Source organism: Biomphalaria glabrata, chromosome 7 (assembly GCF_947242115.1).
Source record: "Biomphalaria glabrata chromosome 7, xgBioGlab47.1, whole genome shotgun sequence".
Taxonomy (NCBI): domain Eukaryota; kingdom Metazoa; phylum Mollusca; class Gastropoda; family Planorbidae; genus Biomphalaria; species Biomphalaria glabrata.
In genome coordinates this window covers 20,317,912-20,342,539 of record NC_074717.1, presented here as the reverse complement: position 1 = coordinate 20,342,539, position 24,628 = coordinate 20,317,912, and the positions used below count along the sequence as shown (strand labels likewise).

At 36.3% G+C, this 24,628-nt stretch overlaps 1 protein-coding gene across 3 annotated transcripts; it reads right to left on the bottom strand.

Annotated features, from left to right (window-relative positions):
- Positions 1–396: 396 nt before the first annotated feature.
- LOC129927325 (ras-related protein Rab-15-like) lies at positions 397–24,628 on the bottom strand. Of its 3 annotated transcripts, XM_056035825.1 has the most exons (5): positions 24,325–24,617; positions 23,816–24,108; positions 12,516–12,678; positions 10,449–10,568; positions 397–911 (listed from the first exon to the last, which is right to left on the bottom strand). In XM_056035825.1, exons 2-5 carry the CDS (start codon positions 23,999–24,001, stop codon positions 760–762), a joined length of 621 nt encoding a protein of 206 aa, XP_055891800.1. In that variant the 5' UTR covers positions 24,002–24,108; positions 24,325–24,617; the 3' UTR covers positions 397–759. The 3 variants fall into 3 exon arrangements, with proteins under 3 accessions (XP_055891800.1, XP_055891799.1, XP_055891801.1); XM_056035824.1 differs by having other exon boundaries at positions 23,816–24,617; XM_056035826.1 differs by lacking the exon at positions 397–911 and adding an exon at positions 9,681–9,735 and having other exon boundaries at positions 23,816–24,628.

Below are 24,628 nucleotides of genomic sequence, written 5' to 3'. Positions count from 1 at the left end.
AAGTTACTGAGCAGGATGAAGGGCGCCTCTTTCTATTGTTTCATAGTGCCAGACTCCCCAATTCGTCTTACACTGGGCAGAAGGCTTCTCTTATTCTCAGTATGTCTATGAAAGTCACATGTTACATAGCTCGCTAGTGTTAACCATAAGTCCCAGTGTATGGGATGAGTTATAATAGGATTGAGAAAGTGTGACTTACTGACCGCAAAAAAAAAAAAGTTTTCCTTTTACTAATGGAAATGTATTTTTTAACATTGGGTTATGCATAGAAAGCAAAGGGGAGCTTATCTCATTGATAATTGTTTTGAAATTTGATATGTCAAGTCTTGAGTGGGCAAAAGTTCAAACATGGCACAGTCAGGGGAAGTAACTCAGTGTTATTGAATCAGGATTAAGAGTGTTTTTAACGTTTGGTGAAGGGAAATGGCCTAAACATTTAAACAAGTTGTGCTTCAGTGTCCTGGTATTCATCTAACTGGCTCTAACTAAACAATACAGAGGCTGCAAAATACACAATAAATTAAATCAACATTTTATTTCCTTCTTATAGATGAATTACAATTGCACAACTCTTTATTTGAATTATTAATTTCATACTAAATATAATATAATTCTAGAGGCTGTAGCTATAACACTGGACCCTTAAACATATACTTTTTACTGTTCCCCTGTTCTAGTGTTAGATATCATTCAAGTCATCTGTCCCTGGGGTTGTCGCAGATGATGAGTAACTCCAGTACTACGCAGTAAGGTTAAAGGTCAGGAGCAACAAGCAGACTGTCTCCCCTCGTTGCCATTATTTACGTGGATGCTTTGTTCTTGCCAGGAATTCACTGCTTGGTATTGCTTCAAGTTATGTGCCGAGACTAAACTTTGACAGACATTGTCCAGAAGATTGAGTATTCCTTCACCTAAAGGAGAACAGACCAAACGAAACATGATATTAACATCAAATGTAAGCGATACAATATATAGATTACCTGTATGCCAGTTATTCACTGTTGAGTATAGGCAAACAATTAACAATTTGTTGAGTTTACATTTCAAATGTTATATGGTCTACCGCAGCGGTTCTCAACCTTTTAGGCTCGGCGACCCCTTTTAAACCCCCCACTCTGCCGCGACCCCCAGCACACACACACACAGCAATAGAAGAACAGACAATAGCAATTCATTTTTCAATGGTCTTAGGCGACCCCTGGGAAATCGTCAATCGACCTCCAAAGGGGTCGCGACCCACAGGTTGAGAACCCCTGGTCTACCGTGTCTTCCTCTTAAAAACTTGCCACATTGGACAGATACTATGGAGAAGTAAAAAATAATAATATTTATTTCGGTAGCTCATCTCCACAAATCAAATGACTGGCCACCACCTTGTAATGTCGACCACTTCACGTACCTAGGCAGCACAGTGTCCAACGATGTGTCACTGTTTAGAGAAATACCAACATCTGGCTAACGATAAAAGCGCTTTCGGTCGCCTCTAAATGAGAATAAGGCGGAATAGGTCTTTTCTACTACCAACAAAAAATCAAATGTCTATTAAACAGTGGTTTTCTCCACACTTTTGTATGTCTCTCTAAGAGCTGGGTGATCTATAGGAGGCATCTAAGGTTTCCATCAAGGTGCCATCGCTCTATAATACGCTCAGTCAAGCTGGAAAGACTACTTTACAAATAGCCCTATTCTACTGGAGGCTGGTGTGCACAATGTAGTTGCACTAGGCCAGTGATGCTCGACTTTATTCGGTTGACGAGCCATTTTAACTTCCAACATCAAAGAAAGTGAACAGCGGGGTTCGGCATTATTTCCGGTATTTGAAACTTTAAAAAATGCAGATTTTGGTGTTTCTCGGTACATTATTCTGATATTCTTAAAAAAGGTAGATAAATGCTATCAAATACTGCACTCATACTTAATCTCGGGACAATACCTTGATCTAATCTTAAACCTATATTTTTTTTTTTTTAATTACTTATTGTGGATCTTAACATTCCCTTCTGCCAGGTTATGGTAAAAAAACAACAACAAAAACAACAAGGTTTCAAAGAGAGTTTGTGTTATCACACAAACTCAGAGGCGGCCCCCGTCGGAGTCGGATCCCTGTCGGATCCGCCTATTCGCAAAGAATATTCAAGATGTGATTTAATTCTGATGGTTAAAAGTAATGATGTTTCAAAGATTCATTTACCGTTGTAAAAAAAAAAAAACTAAGCAGGGTATAAACCATGCCTGGTCATGCAGTTTGCGCACTGGACTGCCGTTCGGATTTATCGATGGTCCTGGTTCACACCCTGCCCGCTCCCATCCCCCGTCGTCCTGCGGGAGGTTTGGACTAGGAAGTAAACTATCTTCAACTCTGAAGGAACAACCAAAACATTTAAAAGAAACAAACAACCCGGGACCTTCGAGATAATCAGTTCAGCACGCTAACCGTACGACCAGGCATTGCTCTTAACTTAATAACAAACTGGTTACAAACTAATAGCCTATTATTGATAAAGAGATATATTACACATTACGGCATGGCATCTACCGGATGTGTACAATATGTCAGACGAGCAATTTTAGATAATCTTTCAACATTGATTTATAATTGAAAAAAAAAAAAAAGAAGTAAAAAAAAACCAGATATATCTTGCTTGTAGGCCTACTTCGATGTCTCAGCACAGTTATCAACAGAGCTATTGGCATTTGTAATTCAACGGAACTAGAATGAGGATGTAGATCTACATCTTATCTTATCTTATGCAATACATAAACTAAACTTTATCTACTATATCTAGATCTATAATATAAATTTAGATGTAATTTAGAATAGATTTATGAAAATAAAAATCCTAGATAATCTATCAATAGACTAAATGCAACACTAAATTGAAAAATAGTAGATTAGTTTTAGTATATTAGAACATTGCAATATTGATCGAGACGTTTGGAAATCAAAATTTACTTTTTAAGTCTAGAAATTGAAATAAATTCTATGTCTTGCTTTAGTCTATGTCAGTCTAAACTAGACCCAGAAATTCTAGATCTAGAATCTACAAAGATTTTAATTAGAATATAAATCCAGATCTAGTTTAAAAAATCTAGATATACTGTAAAAAAAATCTAGATCTAGTTTAAAAAATCTAGATTAAATCACCGAGTGAGTTCTTTTAGTATTTCATTTAAAGAAGAACTAATTCCTAATGACGTCAAAGGGGAAAAATCCACTACGTCACACGGCCTAGTTAGACTAAAATATGGCTTCATCAATACGAGCCATTATCGAGGGATCATAGACATTGGTGCACCGAGTGAGTTCTTTTAGAATTACATTTGAAGAATTCAATCATATGTCGGTAAAAGAAAAAAAATCCATTTCGTCACAATGGGCTAGTAATAAAAAATGTTTTTATTAACAAGAGAAAAATTTCTTGAGGGTGCATATACTCCGTTCTACAGAGTTCTAATAGAACTCATTTAAAGATATTGAAATTATTATTTAGATTAAAGCTGCATTTGTTGTGCATTTTGTCTGTCAGTCTGTCCGTCCGTCATGTTAATATCGAAAAAAAGAACAATTAAAAACAATTGAAAATTTGATTAACCTTTAATTTTCCTTCCGAAACATCGCAATAGTTTTAAGTATCTATAATAGATTGTTCCGGATGTTTGTATATATAGTGAGAGAAAAAGAGAATTCTAGATAAATCTAAAACCGTTAATTAAATTTTTGGAATGGTTTCGTATAAAAAATTAGATATACTATAGCCTTCCGGAGAGATTTTTTGTAACCATATTTTGGTGTTAGAAAGTTGTTTTCCTTTAAAATCGGAACATAATATTAATTAGATTTTAAAACGTTTAGCTAGAAAATTAAACTGTAATGTACGACAAAAGTGCAATTTTACATAGAGTTAGAATGTTTTTCATAAAAATCCGGAACAACCGATATTCGTAAATGAGAATAAAATTATTTGTTTTATTTATTAGAAGAGGGATTTCAAACAGTCATTTGTGTTACTACAGTTTTTATATAAAATTCGGAACTTTTTTGGCGACGATTGGTAAGAAAATTTAAGTAATGTAGGTCGATTTCGTTTTCAAAATCAAATCCGGAACATTCTTAACATATAAAAAAAAACTCTGTTATGTTTCAGCAAGAAAATTCAATGTAAAATAAGTCTTAAAAGTGTTTTTCAATAATCGTTTCTAATAAATTACTTCCTTTTTTTAATAATTCTGAACGACCTATTGTCGATATTAAAAATGATATCGATAATTAAACTATAGTGACGTATTTTCAAACAATGCGATTTCAAACAATCATTTGACATAATTTATTTTTTATGTAAAAATTCCAGGAACAACTTCATATTTAATGAAATATAAAACAGTATAGAGATTTTCATTTAGCATTTATATGCTATTTACATAAAAAAACTGGAACAACATATGATTTATAAAGTGTTTTGCAACGTTTAAGCACGGTAATTATTTATAATATAAATTACAAGAGCAAACAGACATTCGTTGACATTGATTTGTTTTCACAAAACCATCCGGAACAATCTATTATCGATACTTAAAACTATATAAATGTTTCGAAAGGAACATTAAAGGTTAAATCAGATTTCAAATTATTTTTAGTGTTGTTTTTTAAAAATCTAAACGTGACGGACAGACCGGCCAACAGACGAAACGCACAAAAATAAGCGGCTTTTATCCTGATGGGGCACTAAACAAACAAAAAAAAATCTACTTGTTAAAAAAATGTTAATTAGTGCTATTTTTTTTTATCTAACCGTGACGAACAGACCGACCATCAGACAAAACGCACAAAAATAGGCTTCTTTCATTCTGATGGGGGCGGGCACTAAAAAAAAAAAATAAATAAAATCTTATTTTTAAAACAAGCGTAAGAAATTAGTTTAGCACCATGTCATGGCTGGGCTTTACGCTACTACACAAAAGCCGAAGCATAAAATGTCCATTTAAAAAATTGTGCGTGATATTTACATACAAAGTGCATTCTTAGCCTTTATAAACAAACATAAATGTTTTATTTAATTTTAGCAGCTAGTTGACCAGAAAAAACACCTTTAACTATTATTTATGTTTGTTGTAAACATTTCTAGTACATTTTATAAATATATTTGACTTAGTGATACTGGAAATACACAGCAGACCGTGCGCCTTTGTTAGCATATTGTAACATTGCCTCCCTTACATTTACGTAATTGTTTTAGAATTGGTGTATTTTTGTGAAAAAAAAACACTTGCATAATTAATTTTATAAATTAAACGGTTTGCTTTTAGAAAATCAAAAGTAGCCGTTACACCTAAACTTTTCAAGCCGCATTTAATGGTGAAATAATATTTTTCATATCTCTTCTAGTTTTCGAGATCTGAGTGTGACAGAAGGACATTTTGCACAAACCTAATAGCGGCTTTTTCCCTTTATGGAGGCCGCTAAAAACTTGGAATGGATGGTTTTGAGGTCATACGATGAGAATAAGTGGGATGGCATCGTATTGGTTTCAAAATCAAACACCGCAAGACAAGAAAGAAAGAAAAAAAAACTTGGAATGGATGGTTTTGAGGTCATACGATGAGAATACGTCGGATTGGCATCGTATTGGTTTCAAAATCAACCACCGCTGGAATCCGCTGTTGGAATAATTTAAATCGGCACTCGCTGAACCTCCGAGAAAACATTAAACATCTATATTTCATTTGTCCTTGACAAAAATTGTTTAGTATTGGGATCGAACCTAGGACTTGTGTGTCATTATCGAGAGGCTTAACAGCCAGTCATTCAAATATGTGCAGCATTTTATTTTGAATTAAATGAATTAGTCTTTAGTCTTTTACAATACTATTGTAACTCTTGGGTAGGCACTCAACTTAAACGCAGGCAACTTAACACAGTTTAACGGGAAATAAATACAGGTGTTTATTCACTAGGACAAACACATAACATCCTTCAGCTTCCTCAGAGTCTGGGTTTAAACTATACCAATCCTTTGCTACTTAACCCGAATGTGGACCAACGACAGCCTTCCCCGCTTCGCTCCAGGTCCCTACTACAACCTTCAAAAGCAGCACAAAAGCTGGCTTCTTAGTTTCCCAAACATTGAGACTCTTCACAATCCCTGATGCACTGTTATTCTCTCTCTCCTAGTGTCTTCCTGTTCACGTTCACTAGTGCGCACCGCAAGCACTGGTGCAAGGCAGGGTTACAACAATACCTAGATCTGCATGTGTCTAAAATGTTTGTTCTAGAATCTATTTTATTTCTTATCTCTTGTGCTATAGATATTGTCAAATCTGAGTTAGGGATTATGCAGATTTTCACCTTATGGCCTCATGACCAATCTACCCGCGCCCCCAGACACATCCCACCCCCGAGTTGATGTCGGTGATAACGTTTAGGAGTTTAACGTGTAGGACAAAAGGTTGGTTGCCACCTAAAGCTAACCAGTTCTTACTGCCCGAGGGAGAAGGAAAATTTGGAATTTAAACCTCTGCTGCCAATAAACGTAACAAATAATTCAGAAATAGTTTGCATGAAGACTCGTCCAACAAGAAATTAATAATTTCTGCTACGCACACTGGAAAGTAACTAATAATGGCAGAGGAGAACCAGGATACTAGCAATAACCAAATAGTGGATTAGACGGTCATAGAAGGATTCAGTCACGGAACTTTCATGGCTTGTCGCTTTGCACTAAGGATAATATTTTGTATCTTCTCTCCCGATGCGCGGTCCGAATAATTGTTCTTTACGAACAATGTGTGCGATAGAAGCTACAGTTGTCCCTTGACATTTCGCTAAAGGGCTATACTACGGGGTTTTCAAAATAAAAAATGAAAAATAAAAAACAACTTCCGCGCCCACGGCGACATGATGTATAAGTAGTGAGAATCTCTCTAGCCATAAAGAGCAGGTATCAAGTTCTTGACAGAAAACACAAACTCTCTTTTGTAATCTTAAGGTTAGGCTTTCTAGCCGATAAGAAAAAAATATCGAATGAATGGTTTTGAGGTCATACGATGTGAATAAGTGGGCATTGGTATTGTATTGGTTCAAAATTAACCACCACAAAAAAGAGGAGAACCAGGATTTTAGCAGCTAGATGACCAGAAAAAACACCTTTAACAATTATTTATGTTTGTTGTAAACATTTCTAGTACATTTTATAAATATATTTGACATAGTGATACGGGAAATACACAAAAGACTGTCCATATTTGTTGGCTCATTTATATTTACGTAATTGTTTTAGAATTGGTGTATTTTTATGAAAAATTCACTTCCATAATTAATTTTATAAAGTAAACGGTTTGCTTTTAGAAAACCAAAAGTAGCCGTTGCACCTAATTTTTTCAAGCTGCATTTAATGGTGAAATAATAGTTTTCATATCTCTTCTAGTTTTCGAGATCTGAGTGTGACAGACGGACATTTTGCACAAACCTAATAGCGGCTTTTTTTCCCTTACGGGGGCCGCTAAAAATGAATTCGTGTACTTTGTTTTGGTGTAGAGACGAGAAGCGCGTCTTTGTAGACGTCAATGGGGCAGCTTAGACTAGGTTCCTGTAGGTCAACAAGGTAGTGTTGGTTGGTCCAGTAAATATGGGCCAGTAGTGAGCATGTCTAGCGTAGTCTGAATGCTGGCGTCACCTTTCCCATACCGTATGACGGCAAGATGCAGAGTACTTTGCTATATTCCTTACCAATTATGTAACAACCTGCTTTGTGAATTTGATGTCACGATAAGAGTAAATTGTACGTGTCACATCATTGTTTGTGACATGAACTAGTGGGAATCACGGAGTACAACCTTTGAGTGTGTTTATAATGTTTCACGTGGTAAAAGTCTCGTTTTGAGAGTTGACCACATGGTCAGAAATCAGTAGGTATCTTGGACATAGAAGTGATTAGATATGAGGCATTACTAGTTGTGTAATTAATATATATACATTGTCACAACGTGTGTTGTGGTGCCGGGGATTTCACTTGAATTAAAAATAGATGAATGAATGACGATCTAGGATTCACAATAAAAGATTCTTTGTTAAAACACAACTCTGGAACTTTATTTAAATATAAAACGTAAGTACAGCTTATGTACAAGTTACAGATCAAAAAGCATAAAAAAACATTACAAAGGCTTTAAATCAGAGCTCTTAGAATACACGACTGTCTACTAGGAAATTCTTTCATCGACTGGCGTTCTTTCTACTCTCGTCAATTCTCTGGCGCTAAAATGTCTTTATTTATTTTCAAATCAACCAATAGATTTGCAACATCGTAATTACGTCTCGGGTAAAACCTGAGGCGCTGTCAAGGATCTAGATTTGTGGGGTAATTCCTGAGGCTCAGTCAAGGGTTTATATTTCTATTTACACATAAGCTTTTAAATGTGAAATATACAAATAAATCTATAATGGCATCTGTGACATACATATATATATCATTGGCCTCCTTCAGTCGTAGAACGACTATGGTTCATCTCAAAGCACACTTCCTCTTGTGGACGTGGAGCCCTTTTTTGGAGAGACACTTCCGTCCACAGAAAGCGCAGGTTAAGGTGGCTTTTTCTTTGGTGGTAGAGGAGCTGGCCGTTTTTCGGATTGTAAATTTTTCCTCCTGAGCTAAGACCCATGTACCTTCACTGTCCATAGCTTTCCTGGTCAATGTCTCTCTCCATCTGTCGCGGTCTAGAGCTATGTCTTCCCAATTGTTAGTATTGATGTTCACTGATTTGAGGTCCCGTTTTATTACATCTATGTAACGGAGGTGGGGGCGACCATTTTTTCTTGTGCCAGTCGCGAGTTGTCCGTAGAGGATGACTTTCGGAATGCGCTTGTCCTCCATCCGGCGAACATGTCCATATATATATTCTATTGGATTTCTGAATTGATTGATGTGAAATATAATATGTGCTTATTAATGGCTGGAATTGCCAGTGAACTGTTATTTAGTGTATAATAAATGTACCATCTGCTATTCAAGAGTGAAGTTCTGTATCTGTATGTTTGTTGTGCTATTTAGTTCTAGTACTCAATAGATGAATTAGACATACACAACAACAAAGTTGGCGTGAAGAAGAATATTTAATTAATACTCAACAGGCATTCTAGTAATGCCAGAAGAGGTATTAAAATAATACAAAGAAATTGACAGTGCGATTGTTGGAACATTGATTGTATCAAGGAATATCCTACTCATTCATCCATTGCACGTAACCATTTGTTATTGAATAGTTGATTTCTCCAACTCACAAAGATAAATCATTGGCCGTCATAATGAATGAAAATGTATGTCAGGGGACTTCGGTATGAAATGAGCGTGGCTGTTGTAAGATACCTGACAGTTGTAAACACTAAGGGGGTTCGGGAAAGGGGGGATACGTTTTGACTCCTTTACTGTATGAACAATATTTTTTAACGATACAAAATCAACGAGTTCTTAGAAGTAGTTAGAAGTATTCTAAAATCAACGAGTTCTTACAAGTATATTCTAAAATCAACGAGTTCTTAGAAGTATTCTAAAGTATTCTCTGACATACTTCCATTATTCTTGTTACAACTGCTGTATTCTTGATTGGTATGTTCCCAATCCTTTTCATGCGTCTCCTGTTCTCTTACTATGTTTCTAGTACTTTTGATATATTTCCAATACTTTTGGTAAGTTTATAGTACTCTTCATAAGTTTCCAGTACTTTAAATAAGTTTCTAGTACTCTGAAAGAGACAGTTGGAGAGCTATCACAAAGGCCGCGGGACTTATATTTGAGGTCCAGGGGAAAGCACCCTTATAGAAGATAGGCGCAGAAGACGTAGGGAAAACTAGAATAGTCCCCCGGCGGACAACGGCTTGGTCTGCACCAACAGACTCATTTAATATAGTAGATAATAAAGACTTTAATTAATCTTGATTAAATATTAATTATATATCAATAATAACTTCGTTTAGGCTACATTACTCCATTTTCAGATCCTTCTCCCTGTCGTGCGCAACACGTTGAACAACTATTGAATGTTCAGTTTAGTAACTTTTATTCAATGTGTGTATTTTACATGCTATTACCTTTATGTCTTGCGTTACTCTGTTCAGGTGGGGATACGGGACCATAATATCATACCCTAGCTAATCTGAAATCCCACCCTGACACTCTCTCTCTTTCTTTCAACATACATTCGCACCATTCCGTAATCAGACTAAGCTGCGCACATAACAATGTCGCAAGTGGGTTTGGGTAGCCATGTTAAACACTGCACTCATCCTTAATCTTCGAACTCGAAGACATTGCCATTATAAATATGTTTCCAGTGCTTTTCATAATCTTCATTCGGTAATATTTTTGTATCCATGTTTGTTTTACTAGGCTTCTTCGAGCTAACATTTTCATCATTATGTTTTTAAAAAAGCGAAATTATTTCCTAGGTCCACCTACCTGTTTTAGCAGAAGTAGTGAAGACACACTCACAGCCAATAGTGTAGGCAACTTGTTCCAGTGTCTGTTTGGGCAGTCCACAATGGAGGTCATGTTTATTTCCGATCACGAATCTAAGAGCTTTCAACAAGAAACCAATAAATGAATTGATCTTCAACCATTGCTCAGTGTGACAATTAAAACATATAATTGATATAATGTAGGCTCTTGCACGCTCTTCTCCATTTCATAACAAAAATACTATTAAAATTATATTATTTTTGCGAATTTAATATAAAACAAGGTTACAAAGACAGTTTGTGTGGAAACACAAACTCAAAACGGCCCCCGAAGTGGTCCACCCAGGCAAGTAAAAAGGCAGGTTTCAATATTTTCAGAAAGAAGATCAGAATGAAATTCTATTAAAGGCAAATGACAGAAGAATGGAGAAAGAAGGTTGACAGATCTTGTGTGGTGCCCCAACGGTCCAGCAGACAAAGGGATAAATGAAAGTGAAGTTCGATATGAATCTGGCCTAACTGATGTCATATAATGATTATCTAATTTATCTAATTGTTTTATAAAGAGCCAATCTCTTATTCAAAGCCTCAAGAAAAAAAAAACGTAAAAAAATAAATCCTTTAGTTAAGTGTTCCGAGACCGTAGTGTGGTACTGCAGTTCACGCGATAATATGAAAAACATTAATTGTTGTTTTAAATTATTTTCCACTTATATGCTTACTAAATAGATTTTTTCTCTTAAAAAAAAGTACACTGTTTTTTGTAAATATAGTAGTTAGTATGACAGAACTTACTTAACCTAGCAAAACAATTGTAAAAAAAAATATTTTTTTTCATAAATGTGTTAAAAATATGGTAAATTGAAAACTTTCTTACTAAATAGCCTCCAGTGTTTGTTACTATTAATAGTGAATAGTTGTAAAAAAAAAGGTGTAAAAACTGCTTGCATAGTTGATTAAAAAAATTATTTTTTTTTCTTTCAGAAATGAAAAAAGTAGCCATTACATCAGAACTTTGAATGCTCTAAAATAGAATGATGTCGGATTTTCAATATCTTTTCTAGTTTACAAGATCTAAAAAGGACGGACGGACGGACAGACAGACCCCCCAAAACTAATAGCTTCTATTTCCCTTTCGGGGGCCGCTAAAATTATATAAATACTTTTTTTTAAAAGCCTATATTAAGTGTAATTGTATCAATTAGTTCGGTTCAGTCATGTAATTAATTTTTAATAGATCTAGACTTAAAATAATGCGCGATTAGAAATATTTTTCCAATGGTTTTTGTTTAGCGCAATTTCATGCTTTTAGCTTTCTCAGTACGCTATGATCCTATCACGTGTCTGGATCAGCTGAGAAAGGGGGAAATAAGGGGGGGGGGGAAGAAACAGTATCTGTTGCCGTGATTGCTTTTTAAATGCATAAAAAAAAATAGCTTTAGCCTCCTCAAGGGACTAATTCAACTTATACTACCACACCTGTCAAGTATGATTTCTTTCCCTAGTTCGATACCAAACAAAATAATTAATTACCAATAGTAAATCAGCTAATTGGTTATTTTTATTTATTAATTTTACTTTTGTCAGGTAAAAAAATAATTTTTTTTTTAATCTTATCTTGATCCGAGATTGGGTGTGGGATAAAAAACGTGTCCAAACTTTTGACCAGACAGACAGACAGACAGATTGAGTTGATAGAAGCTTTGGAATAAAAATAGAATTTTACTATACACATACTTGGAAAATGGACGTTTTTTAAATAATATCAATAAAAACATGATAATAATAATAATATTAATAATAATTACAAATAATAAGGGGTGGTGACATTGGATCTTGTGGACATCTTCAGGCCCTGAACATTTATAGGAGGGTCATAGGGCGATAGGCGCTAGTTCAAACCCCCCAAAAAATTAATAAATTCTCCAGTGACAATGGTTATGAGATTACGGTAAATTTTGTTTCCCCTAAACGAATCTCAATAAAGGTAGTGCCAGAGAATGGCTAACTGTTCATATTTTAAATAATACTACCGTACTGGTAATGTAAGAACGAACAAGTACTCTACCTTCTGGTGCAAATTTACACACATCTTTATTCCAGACAATTAGATTGCTTAAAGTTACTGGGTTATCAACACTGAATACAAGGAAAACTGCGTGGCTGTTTCTATAGAAGCCGCTGGTCAGGGTTTGAAATCTTTCGATACCTGCCGTGTCTATGAGTATTATCTGTGGAGCAAAAGTATAATTAAACCATGAGCTTAAATAAATGTATCAAGGAAAAAAAAAATCTGCTAATAATCTAGAATAATTATAATGCTACAACCAAGCACTAGCGGATCCAGAACTTCGGAGTGGGGGGGGCGATTTTTTTCCCAACCCTAACCCTAACGCCCAGTAAACCCTAACCCTATACGTACAGCACATATATATATATATAAACAGTCATGCTGAGGCCTTTCTTTTGATAGCCTGGGGTTCTGGGGGAGAACTGCATTGAGGTTCGGGGCAAAGCCCCGACGCCAAAAGCTTTTTCTTGCATTCTTCACTACAGAAACGCATTCTCATGACATCTACACTCATAACGAATCACTGCAGGAACTTTTGAAAAATGTTTTACTTCAAAAATATTGTAATATGAATTTATAGGCCTTTACTACATTGCAAATAAAACGATCAGACGATACCCCACATATTTAGAGTAAGGCTTTGAGGATCGCCGTCGAAAAAAAAGTTCGAAAAATAATATTTATAAAAAAAAGCTCATTTGTAAGTTATACATTTATTTCAATAGGCATGTTTGTAACTTTATTTTGTTGCAGAACTATAACCTAAAGCTTTAACAAAAAATTTCTGAAGTGGGAGGAGAAATGAAGTGGGCCAATTAAATTCTAGTCTAAATTTTTTTTGCATTTTTAGGATTCAAGCATAAATTGTGAGCTATAGTCCCAAATTTAAATAGAAAAATTACAGATTGAGTAAAGGTTGGAAAAAGGCGGATTGGAAAAGAATATTTGGGTTCATCTCAATCGTTACTCTTCTACTGAGAAATTTGGTATGAATTCTAAATTTTCCAAAGCAAAGTCTTTCGTTAAAAAATTATATTAAAAAATGATGAAATTACATAAACTCTGTCGCCATATTTGACTATTCTGTTTTAAAACATCGTGTTTTCGTGATGATTAAAAATGATTAATCCTCGCTCCTTTTTATAATATTTGCTAATGATTGCATTTGGCATTAAAGAATAGGGGTGGGGCGACTCGATATAAGAATTTAATTTATAGTATATATAAATAATATTAGTGACAGATTTAAAAAAAAAATTGTAATATCTTAACTATAAAACAAAAAAAAAAGTATTGTTTTTTCCGATGCTCGGAAAGCGATTGCATGAATCGGCCCTCCCACCTGGTACAACCCTTTTTCATTTTATATTTACTAATGACAAAATTTGATATTAGAGTGTGGTGCGACATAATATACAATGGGTTCACATATCAATATGTAGCTTATATTATATAGATATTCAATTATTTTGTTCACAAACTATGATTTCCCCATAAAAGTAGGACCGCCCCCCCCACTCAAAGGGTTTAGGTGGGAAGGACAGTAAAAGTAATCGCCCCCCCCCCCCAAATCGGCTCGCAGGGGAACGACATAATATAAAGATTACTTAAAACACCAATAACAAGTTTTAATCATATAGATATTTAATTGATATTGTTAGCAAGCATTGATTTTCATAAATAAATTGGACCGCCCCCCCCCACTCGAAAGTTTATGGAAGGGGGGGCGGAATGATGCAATCCCCCTCCCGGCCCCACCAAATCAGCCTATATACTAGAGGGGGGGGGGCGAAATAATCTAAAAAAAAAGGTGAAATATAAATAATTAGTATATATTATTAACATAAGTAATAAATTCGTATACAAATTGTGTTTAATTCTATACTAAAATTCGGCCGAGTGGGGGGGGGGAAGATCGCCCCTACCCCCCCCCCCCCCCTGGATCCGCCAGTGCAACCAAGGCCGGCTTACAAATAGCGGGACCCAATTTAAGGGATGCGTGCGAGGTCCCTCTTCTATTTTTTTTTACAATAACAACTATTAGTTAGATCATTCTACCAACATCTGTTATTCAACATGCATAGGAAGCAACTTAAAGATAATAGGCGACAGTGGGTTAATTAAAGTTACGTCAATCGTACGATAGGCCTACAGTAAATATGTTAACCCTGTAAGTCCGACATCTTTAAAAACCTGTGACAAGACCCATGACAGATAGTGATATGCTTAATGTAAATAGCAGGGCCATGACAGATAGTGATATGCTTAATGTAAATAGCAGGGCCATGACAGATAGTGATATGCTTAATGTAAATAGCAGGGCCATGACAGATAGTGATATGCTTAATGTAAATAGCAGGGCCATGACAGATAGTGATATGCTTAATGTAAATAGCAGGGCCATGACAGATAGTGATATGCTTAATGTAAATAGCAGGGCCATGACAGATAGTGATATGCTTAATGTAAATAGCAGGGCCATGACAGATAGTGATATGCTTAATGTAAATAGCAGGGCCATGACAGATAGTGATATGCTTAATGTAAATAGCAGGGCCATGACAGATAGTGATATGCTTAATGTAAATAGCAGGGCCATGACAGATAGTGATATGCTTAATGTAAATAGCAGGGCCATGACAGATAGTGATATGCTTAATGTAAATAGAGGGGCCATGACAGATAGTGATATGCTTAATGTAAATAGAGGGGCCCGATTGGAGCAATCGTGCAGTATTTCACGTTATGGTTCCAGCCATACTCGTGTACAAAAGGCCGCCAACTAATATAGCCTACATTTTATGCTTGATTTTATCTTAACCCCAAAACTGGGGTACTTCAAAGATACTGTACTATAGTTAATAACAGGAAACTAGAATTTGGAGGTGATTTTTTTAAAATTACAATTCCTCTTACAAGCTTGCAAACTATAAATGTGTGGAGGGTGGGTGGGCAAAGTTATCGAAAACGGCTCTAACGATTTTCCTAGAAATGTAACAGTTTATGTATATCTTTGGGGGGGGGGGCAGAGAGATAGGAGCTAATTGGCCACACAGGGAGAACCGTTATAATTTTTCAAAATGTAATCTTCGTAAAATCAAATTTGGTCTGGAGATCTATGTGACTCCTAAGGGGGTGCGAGAGCATCCTCATTGCACTTTGGGGAGTTGTAAAAAAGCTCCCACAACTTTGTCATAATCAAGGAGTTTCCTCAAGGGGCCGTTACATGCAGGGTTAGCCTGGTATAGAATCGAAAAATGGCAGGAGGTCCGGTGTAAGCGGCCTGTTACCGCGAGTCTGACTCCCGCCAGACAGAACAGTGTACACTATTCTCATTCAGGCCCGTGAGAGGGAGCTCTTGTTCACTTTTGCTGGTCTAGAGTTCCAAGAGCCGAAGGCTCAACTCTACATGACAGTTTCAAGGAGAATGGAAATTTCCACCTATAGTCACTAAAGAGATAAAATAACAGACGTTCAGGAACATTTTGAGAACCTTCTTATGTACAAATCATTAGCTTGGCAAAACCAGAATCTTCTATACCTTATCTCCAACCATAGTTTCATGCCCCAACTAGTCTACACTACTGTCTTTTTATGTTGCCAACTCTAGATCAAATAACCAAACTAGAATTTTATAAATTCAGGGTAAATTTATACAATGGCAAAATGAGGATTTGTTTTCGGAGAAAAAAAGGGGGAGGGGGGGAGAGAAAGTAATTGGACCTGAAAAACAAATTCTTTTTTTTTTAATTTATCATTCATTAGTAAAAAAAAAAGTAATCAATCTTTAAAAAAAAGTCAACAGTTTTTTTTTAAGGAGGAATTTTTAAAAAATGTATTTTTTAAATAATTTCCTTTTTTTTTTTTTCTTTTGATATTGAAGAAAATTGAATGCACTTGTGTGTGTTTGTGTGTGTGTGTGTGTGAGAGAGAGAGAGAGAGAGAGAGAGAGAGAAAGAGAGAGAGAAACTTAAGCTTGTCAAGGGACATTTCCAATATGTGAGAACCAAAGCAAAAAAGTGTCAGACATCTCGTGCGAATTTTATTTCCTGTTGCTGGCAATCTTTTTCTTAAATTTATTTAGTCTACTTCCTTGTTTTGTATTGTTTTTGCTTGTTTTTCATTGTACTGACCAGTTTTGTTTTACTTTATTTATTCTTTAAAAATGTAGTATTTAAGTGGGTCGTAGCTATACATTTAAATTTAGATATTTAATGTTTCCATTCTTCAAGCGAGATGAGGTACAATGAAATATTCTCTTGCATTTAGATCTACATTCATAAGCTGACGAAGTGGACCAAAGTTTATCACAAGGTTATAGTGGTAGTGGTGGTGTTGGTGTTTTGCTTTAAAGCAAGATGCAACGCTTATAAAATAAAGTTATTTGGGAAAGTAATCTTTAGTGTCAAGCGACTGATAAAAAGAACTAAATTTAAAGGGTCACAAAGTTTTTCTAGATTGCAAAGAAACCCAACAGACCAGGAAGTATAATTTTTATTTCCGTAACTAGGAGATCTAGCTTTCTGGACATTATTTAAGCCCATTTGTTTACGACATATTGTTTTCTAAGCCCATTTATTTACGACATCATGCTTTCTAAGCCCATTTATTTACGACATCATGCTTTCTAAGCCCATTAGTTGACGACATCATGCTTTCTAAGCCCATTTATTTACGACATCATGCTTTCTAAGCCCATTTATTTACGACATCATGCTTTCTAAGCCCATTTATTTACGACATCATGCTTTCTAAGCCCATTTATTTACGACATCATGCTTTCTAAGCCCATTTATTTACGACATCATGCTTTCTAAGCCCATTTATTTACGACATCATGCTTTCTAAGCCCATTAGTTGACGACATCATGCTTTCTAAGCCCATTTATTTACGACATCATGCTTTCTAAGCCCATTAGTTGACGACATCATGCTTTCTAAGCCCATTTATTTACGACATCATGCTTTCTAAGCCCATTTATTTACGACATCATGCTTTCTAAGCCCATTTATTTACGACATCATGCTTTCTAAGCCCATTAGTTGACGACATCATGCTTTCTAAGCCCATTTATTTACGACATCATGCTTTCTAAGCCCATTTATTTACGACATCATGCTTTCTAAGCCCATTAGTTGACGACATCATGCTTTCTAAGCCCATTAGTTGACGACATCATGCTTTCTAAGCCCATTAGTTGACGACATCATGCTTTCTAAGCCCATTAGTTGACGACATCATGCTTTCTAAGCCCATTAGTTGACGACATCATGCTTTCTAAGCCCATTAGTTGACGACATCATGCTTTCTAAGCCCATTAGTTGACGACATCATGCTTTCTAAGCCCATTAGTTGACGACATCATGCTTTCTAAGCCCATTAGTTGACGACATCATGCTTTCTAAGCCCATTAGTTGACGACATCATGCTTTCTAAGCCCATAAGTTGACGACATCTTACTACCAGAGTTCAATGGGTAAACGTTGTAAACAATCTTGCAACTGATGTCCGAATGGCCGAGGTATGTGGTTAATACCCCATGTACTTGAAATTTAAAAAAGTGTGTATTCTACTTTGGCCGGCCACTTCGGGGGAAATGCCGGGGAATCCTCGACCACTACTCGATGTGATGGTGACTGTCAAAGTAAGCGGCGCAGCTGTAGATTACTGTGTAATATCGGTTGGCTTTGCTTTGACGATAATTTTCAGCGTGGCTTCTACTTTTATAAGAGAATATCCCAGTGGCGTAGCTACCAATGTGCGGGTGGTGCGGGCCGCACAGGGCACCAAGTGGAGAGGGGCACCAAAATTCTCCCAGCGTGTATTAATTTCCTATTTCCCTGAGCATTTCAGTAAAAACGACTAATTGAATGGACACGAACAAACATAAACGACTGTATTTTAAACATGAACTAACGATTTATAAACTAGTTATGTTGCTATTTTGTTTCATCTCCTTGACTATTTCTTCAATACAATGTAAGCTATAGAACAGTTTGAATCTAATTTACTAGATTTATCTCGGACACACGGTACATGTTGTTACTACACTGATCAATGCTCTGTAATATAAAGAAGAAGAAGACGATAGGCCAACCTTTTTTTTACTTCATTGTTTAGTCCATTGGTTTAATCTAGATATTGAGTTTACAAATATATTTCTAAACTCTAGCTCTAAACAATTGTCTTAGTTTATTCATTTCTTTATGATTCTTAATAGTTTGTAATGCACAAATTGTAAGACAAATTTCCATACGGACAATAATGATTATTATAATAATTAAATAAGCTAACCTTTGTTTTCTACGAGTTTTTTTTTAACTAACTAGTTAATTGTAATACTGTAACGTAAACAAAATGATGAACAGTGCTCAAGACTGACTAGTCTGGCTGGCGCCTCAAAACCCTTTTAAGCTCAGACGGAGAAATCGGCATCTCTGGTTCTGTCCAGTCTGTGTAGTCTATAAGGGCCCCATACCCAGCTCTTTCGGGGTCCCTCATTACTGACCCATCGGTGTAGCAGAAAATGGCATCTGATGGGTAGGACTTTAGTGTAGCTGATGCCAAGTTTTGGAGTATGGCAGGTGTTAATCGCCTCTTGGTGGCTCCCTCTTGCCCTATAAGGGACATGTTTATTTGTGGGGTCGGCAATCTCCTCCACGAAGGGCAAGTATTAATCCTTCTAATAGGAATTCTATCAGTGGAGAGCCCAGATGATTTTGACAAATTGGCCGCAATGTGGAGGAACGATCGCATTTTTATGCGGTTCCTCTCTCTCCACTGTTGCACTAAGATTGTGGTGGTTAGCCTAGAGTCGCCCCTTTTGTAGCGCTCGTAGGCCGTAAGTACCGCCCTCTCCCTCCTTAAATGTAAAGGGGCCACGTTTGTTAAGATTTCATCATCTTCATTTAAATCCAAAGATGGATTCAATGAGTAGTGGAGGTTATCCCCGAAAATAGAAAAACATGAGACCAGCAGAGCTCACATTCAGTCATCGTTTGCTTGGACGGAACTTGAAGTTCGCCTGAGAGTAGGAAACAATATGGACAACAAGGCCCAAGATTTGATTATACGAGAGACGAAAACCTGGAGAGTTAGTAAATTTACTATCAAAGTACGATCCACTTTTGAGGGAGCATGTGCTTCGAACTAAGCTTTGTTCCAGACCGAATACATACATGTCTCCACAAATACAAAAATGAATTTATTACAATATTGGGGGATCACGCTAAAAAACAAATCATACAGCAAGTAAAACAAGCCAAATATTTCTCTATTATTTTTGACAGTACACCTGACATCTTAAAGCTGGATCAAACTTCCCAAATTTTACGGTACGTTGTCATGGATAATGACGGGGTGCAGGTTCGAGAGTCTTTTATTGACTTCATCGACACAAAGGAAAAGCATGCTGCTGGAATCGCTGAGATGATTCTAGAGAAACTGCGTTCGGATGGCTTAGACATAATGGACATGCAGGGGTCAAGGCTATGATAATGCTACGGTTATGAAAGGTCAAAACTACGGTGTCCAAAAACGTATTCTAGAAGTCACTATTCATTGCCTGCTCAAACACTGGAGACATTAACTAGCAGAGATGAAAATTCATCGACTAGATCTGAAGCAGGTGGATTATTGGTTGCTGTTCAGTCTTTTAATTTTCTCACCTATCTTGGATTTTGGGCTCCTGTATTAACTGAAATTAATGATGCGCAAATTCTACCTTCAAAAACAAGGATTGTCTATTCGAGACTGCTCACTCAAACTAAAAACATTAGAGACATTTTTAAGTAGTAATCGAGAGGACATCGCTGAAGCCAGCATTACCTTTGCCGAAAGCGTGTGTTCAGATTTGAGAATCAGTACAGAACCTCAAAAACGTATTGGCCATAAGAAAAAGATGCCTAGTGAGAAAAGTGACTACTCTGTACTTAAACACAAAGAAGAGCTACGAAGGGAAATTTATTCTATCTTAGACAGGATTGTTCAAGAAATAATCACCCGATTCGAGCAACTTCATGATTTAGCAGATAGATATGAATTTTTGTCGCCTTCCCAGCTATTAAATCCTCAGGTCGAAATCAATCTCGATAGTAATCCTAGCGACATTGATAAAAACGAATTTCTGCTGGAGCGAAAGAGGCTTCAATGGTTTGTCACAGTTTTATCAGAAGCCTCCGAACTTCCAAAACAAGGACCTTTTGAGCTCTTGAATTTTATAAAAAAAATATCAGCTATATAATTCAGTGCCAAATATCGTCATCATGATTCGCATATTTTTTACTATTGCGGTAAGCGTTGCTACATGCGAGAAAAGATTTTCCAAACTTAAACTGATCAAGAATTACTTGCGATCAACGATGACTCACTAATTTAGCCATTTTGTCCATTGAACAAGAGCTGGTGGAAAAAAATGGATTTCGATAAAATTATTGATACTTTTGCCAGCAAGAAAGCGCGTAAAATTCATTTGTAGTATATTTATGTAAAAGTGATATTTTTGAATTAACAATATTTGATTTATGAATACATATTATTTTGAACAGGTTTTGCAAAGTTATTAATTAGTTAATCTTTTTTTTTTTTTTGGGGGGGGGCATCAAGATGAGGTACCGCACCAGGCATCATATACTCTAGCTACGCCACTGGAATATCCCGCCTCTGTGACTTTTCATTATTCTGACAGCGATTTTCTTGTGATATATGTATGATTCTCATATGCATTTGTGGCTAAATGTTTTTTGTTTTTGTGTGTGTGTGAAGACTATGTATATGAACTAACTTAGACTGTCTGTCTGGGAGAATTCTTGTACACGATTTTTCTACCACTTCCTATTCTTAGATCAAGATGAAATTTTGCTCAATTATTTGTTGTTAAAGGCAATATGTGAACCAATGAAAAATAACCAATTGGTTAATCAATTAGGGATAATTAATTAATTTGGCATTTTAGAGAAAAAAAATACAGTATTGAGAGATGTATCAGTAATTGTGCGATGCTTTCACTTATTTAAGCTTTGCTTTTTTTTCTTTTCTTTTAGATTTGGGATTTGAGTTTTTTGTGTAATTATTGATATGTTATTAACACCACGGTTCCGCAAGGTTGTCATTGCCGTAAGTAGTAATCAGGGACGGACTGAGTGTCAAAATCGGCCCGGGCATTTTTATACCATTCGGCCCATAACTTGTATATCATATGATGGGCTTCCAATTCTAGTTCTACCTGTCCTCAAAATCATTTTGTTAAGTTTGATAATGTATTGATAACTTTACGCATGCATACAGTGAACTTTATATCTATATAAGAAAGAGGCTTTAAGCTTATGTGTGTAGCCCCTTAAAGGATGAAGCCTTCTAGTAGCACTGTCTACGGGTGTAGGCTATTACATTATTTCGGAAAGTGTGATAGATTACATTAGCATTACACCGTAGAGTCTGTTAAAGGTTATTTGTTTTTTAACACGACGCTCAGAGGGCACCTTTTAGAACAGAATACTATAAAACCTTTAACATTTTAATACTTACTATAGTAACATTCATGAGGCCCTTTAGGTGGCCCTACCGGCCCTTTAACCTGCCATGGGTGTTAACACCCTTACTCATAGCAGCGTGGACAAGATAGAGACCGACATTGTCTTCTCGTTCTTTGCATTCATTTGTGAACTTTATTGATTTATTTTTTTAAATTGTATTTTGTATTGATCACTATAGCTGGCAACTCAGGCAAAAAATGTTTGACATGTTTCGGATGTACCTTCAGAGGTAATCTACTTCCTAGTCCTTGTCAGGTGGGTTAGTCGCTTAGATAGGGTATGATATTACGGTTCCGTAACCCCACCCTGAACAGTTTAAAGCAAGAACCAACAGGTAATTACGTAATACCATACAGAAGTACGAGCACCAAATAAACGTTAGCCAACTAATCAGTGAGTCACTAAAAGGCAATAGTTCAACAAGAACACTGTTAATGTTAACGATAAGTGAACTGACAAACTAGTTAACAACCCAAGCGGAAGTTTAACACTTTAATGAACAGATAACATAGTATGATAAAAATGATGAAGTCTTAATGGTAGTTACAGCAGCAAGTACACATAATCAAACTATTTACAATAGCTATAGCACACCTCAAAATACGGTGCCACAGTCAAGCAGGGTTCGTAACGCCCTACAGACCAATAACTTCCTACACCTCATCAACGATAGCTAGGATCGGCTCCAAGGGCGGAAAGGCGACAATCTTTCCCATATCCCAAGCCTAACATCCTGAAACGAAAAGAAAACCTAGATCTAGCGATGCCGCTACACCAAAGAACTTTTCAATAGCGACACCCGTACCGAAAGATCAGCCTCTTTAATAAAACTATGTATTTACGTACCGTTACAACGGGTAAACAGAAAACTAGCTAACCAGCCAACAAAAGAAGCTCTCTCTCTCTCTCTTGCAGGAACTAAGGATGACGTAAACACACACATACACAATATTCTAGACAATAAAATGCACCTAAAAGAAACTACTTCCTATATGCTAAAACACAGATATTAAATACAAAGAAAACTTCACGCGCGCGAGACAGTCCCAACCTCCCGAAGAATGACATGGGCTGGCAGTGACCAGGGTATCAGACGACCGATATTTCACACAGCCAGGCGCAATTTCGCTCTCACAGCCAAAGAGGAAAGTAACTGGCAGAAGATGGCCTCTGGGAGAGACAGTTGGAGAGCTCTCATGAAAGCCGCGGGACACACATTTGAGGCCCAAAGAAAGGTCCTTGTAGAAGATTGGCGCAGAAGACGTTAAGAAAACTTAAATAAACCCTGGCGGACAACGGCTTTGTCAACATGAGATGCGGAAGAATATGTAGGTCGCAACTGGGTTTGTGTCGTCATGTGAAACACTGTGACCATTCTTAATCTTGGGACTCGAAGACATGACCATTAGTATTATTATAATAATTTATGTATCCTTTTTTTTTTCTTCGAGCACACGGAGTTACCCAGAAAGCTATAAATAGATCAAGTCAACTTGTTTTGGAAACACCCGTGCAGTGACAATAGCAGCAATGAAAACTGTGACTAACTTTGAAACACATGCAGATATGTTTTTCATCTTCAAAAATGACCTACAAAACGTATCTGTCTTATATAGTCATATTATGTCGCACAGGGCAATAATAAGGAGGGGGGGGGACGCGCGCAATTAGAAAATAACTATTAATTGCGAATAATAATAATTATCCTAAACACTTGGAATAGTTAAAAGCTACTAATATATACGAGTAGATCTATACTGTACCTTCACTTTCACATTATCTACAGAGAAAGTTTTTGACAGGCTGTCAACGCCAATTGTTGACATGTTGTCGCCGTAGAATTGACCATCTCTGACTCTGAAAAACAATGAGGACTTCCCAACGCCAGCGTCACCTATCATCACTATTTTAAAAATGAGATGCGATCCGCAGCTGTTTTTTGTGGTCATTTTAGTAAGTACATTTTTTTTATATCCTAGCTCTAGATCTACAGTCACTGTCACAGGTCAGAGAATTCCAAAACATCATTGATGTCATAAACTGAATACATAAATAGCTGTCAAAAAATGAATAGGCCTACATAAATAGCTGTCATAAAAAGAATACATAAACAGCTGTCATAAGCTGAATACATAAATAGCTGTCATGAACTAATACATAAATAGCTGTCATGAACTAATACATAAATAGCTGTCATGATCTAATACATAAATAGCTGTCATGAACTAATACATAAATAGCTGTCATAAATTCAATAAACGTCGTCACGAACACTTGTAGCGCTAGAACTTGATGAGACTAATCCACAACACTGGCTACAACATTACAAACTAAACTGATGAAGTTTTGTAACAGACTAAATAATGTTAAACACTATTGACACTACAAACTGAGTGGACTCCACACAGTACGCGAGACAATATCGTCTACGTAAGACGTCAAGTGCAGTGTCATTAGGTCAGAATAGTGTGTTGTTAGTAACCCGCTAGAGCTAAAACCCAAATCTGGTACATGTAGAGAGAAGTGAAGTGGAAGAATGCAGCAAGACAAAATCTTGTTTTAAAACCAGAGTCTAT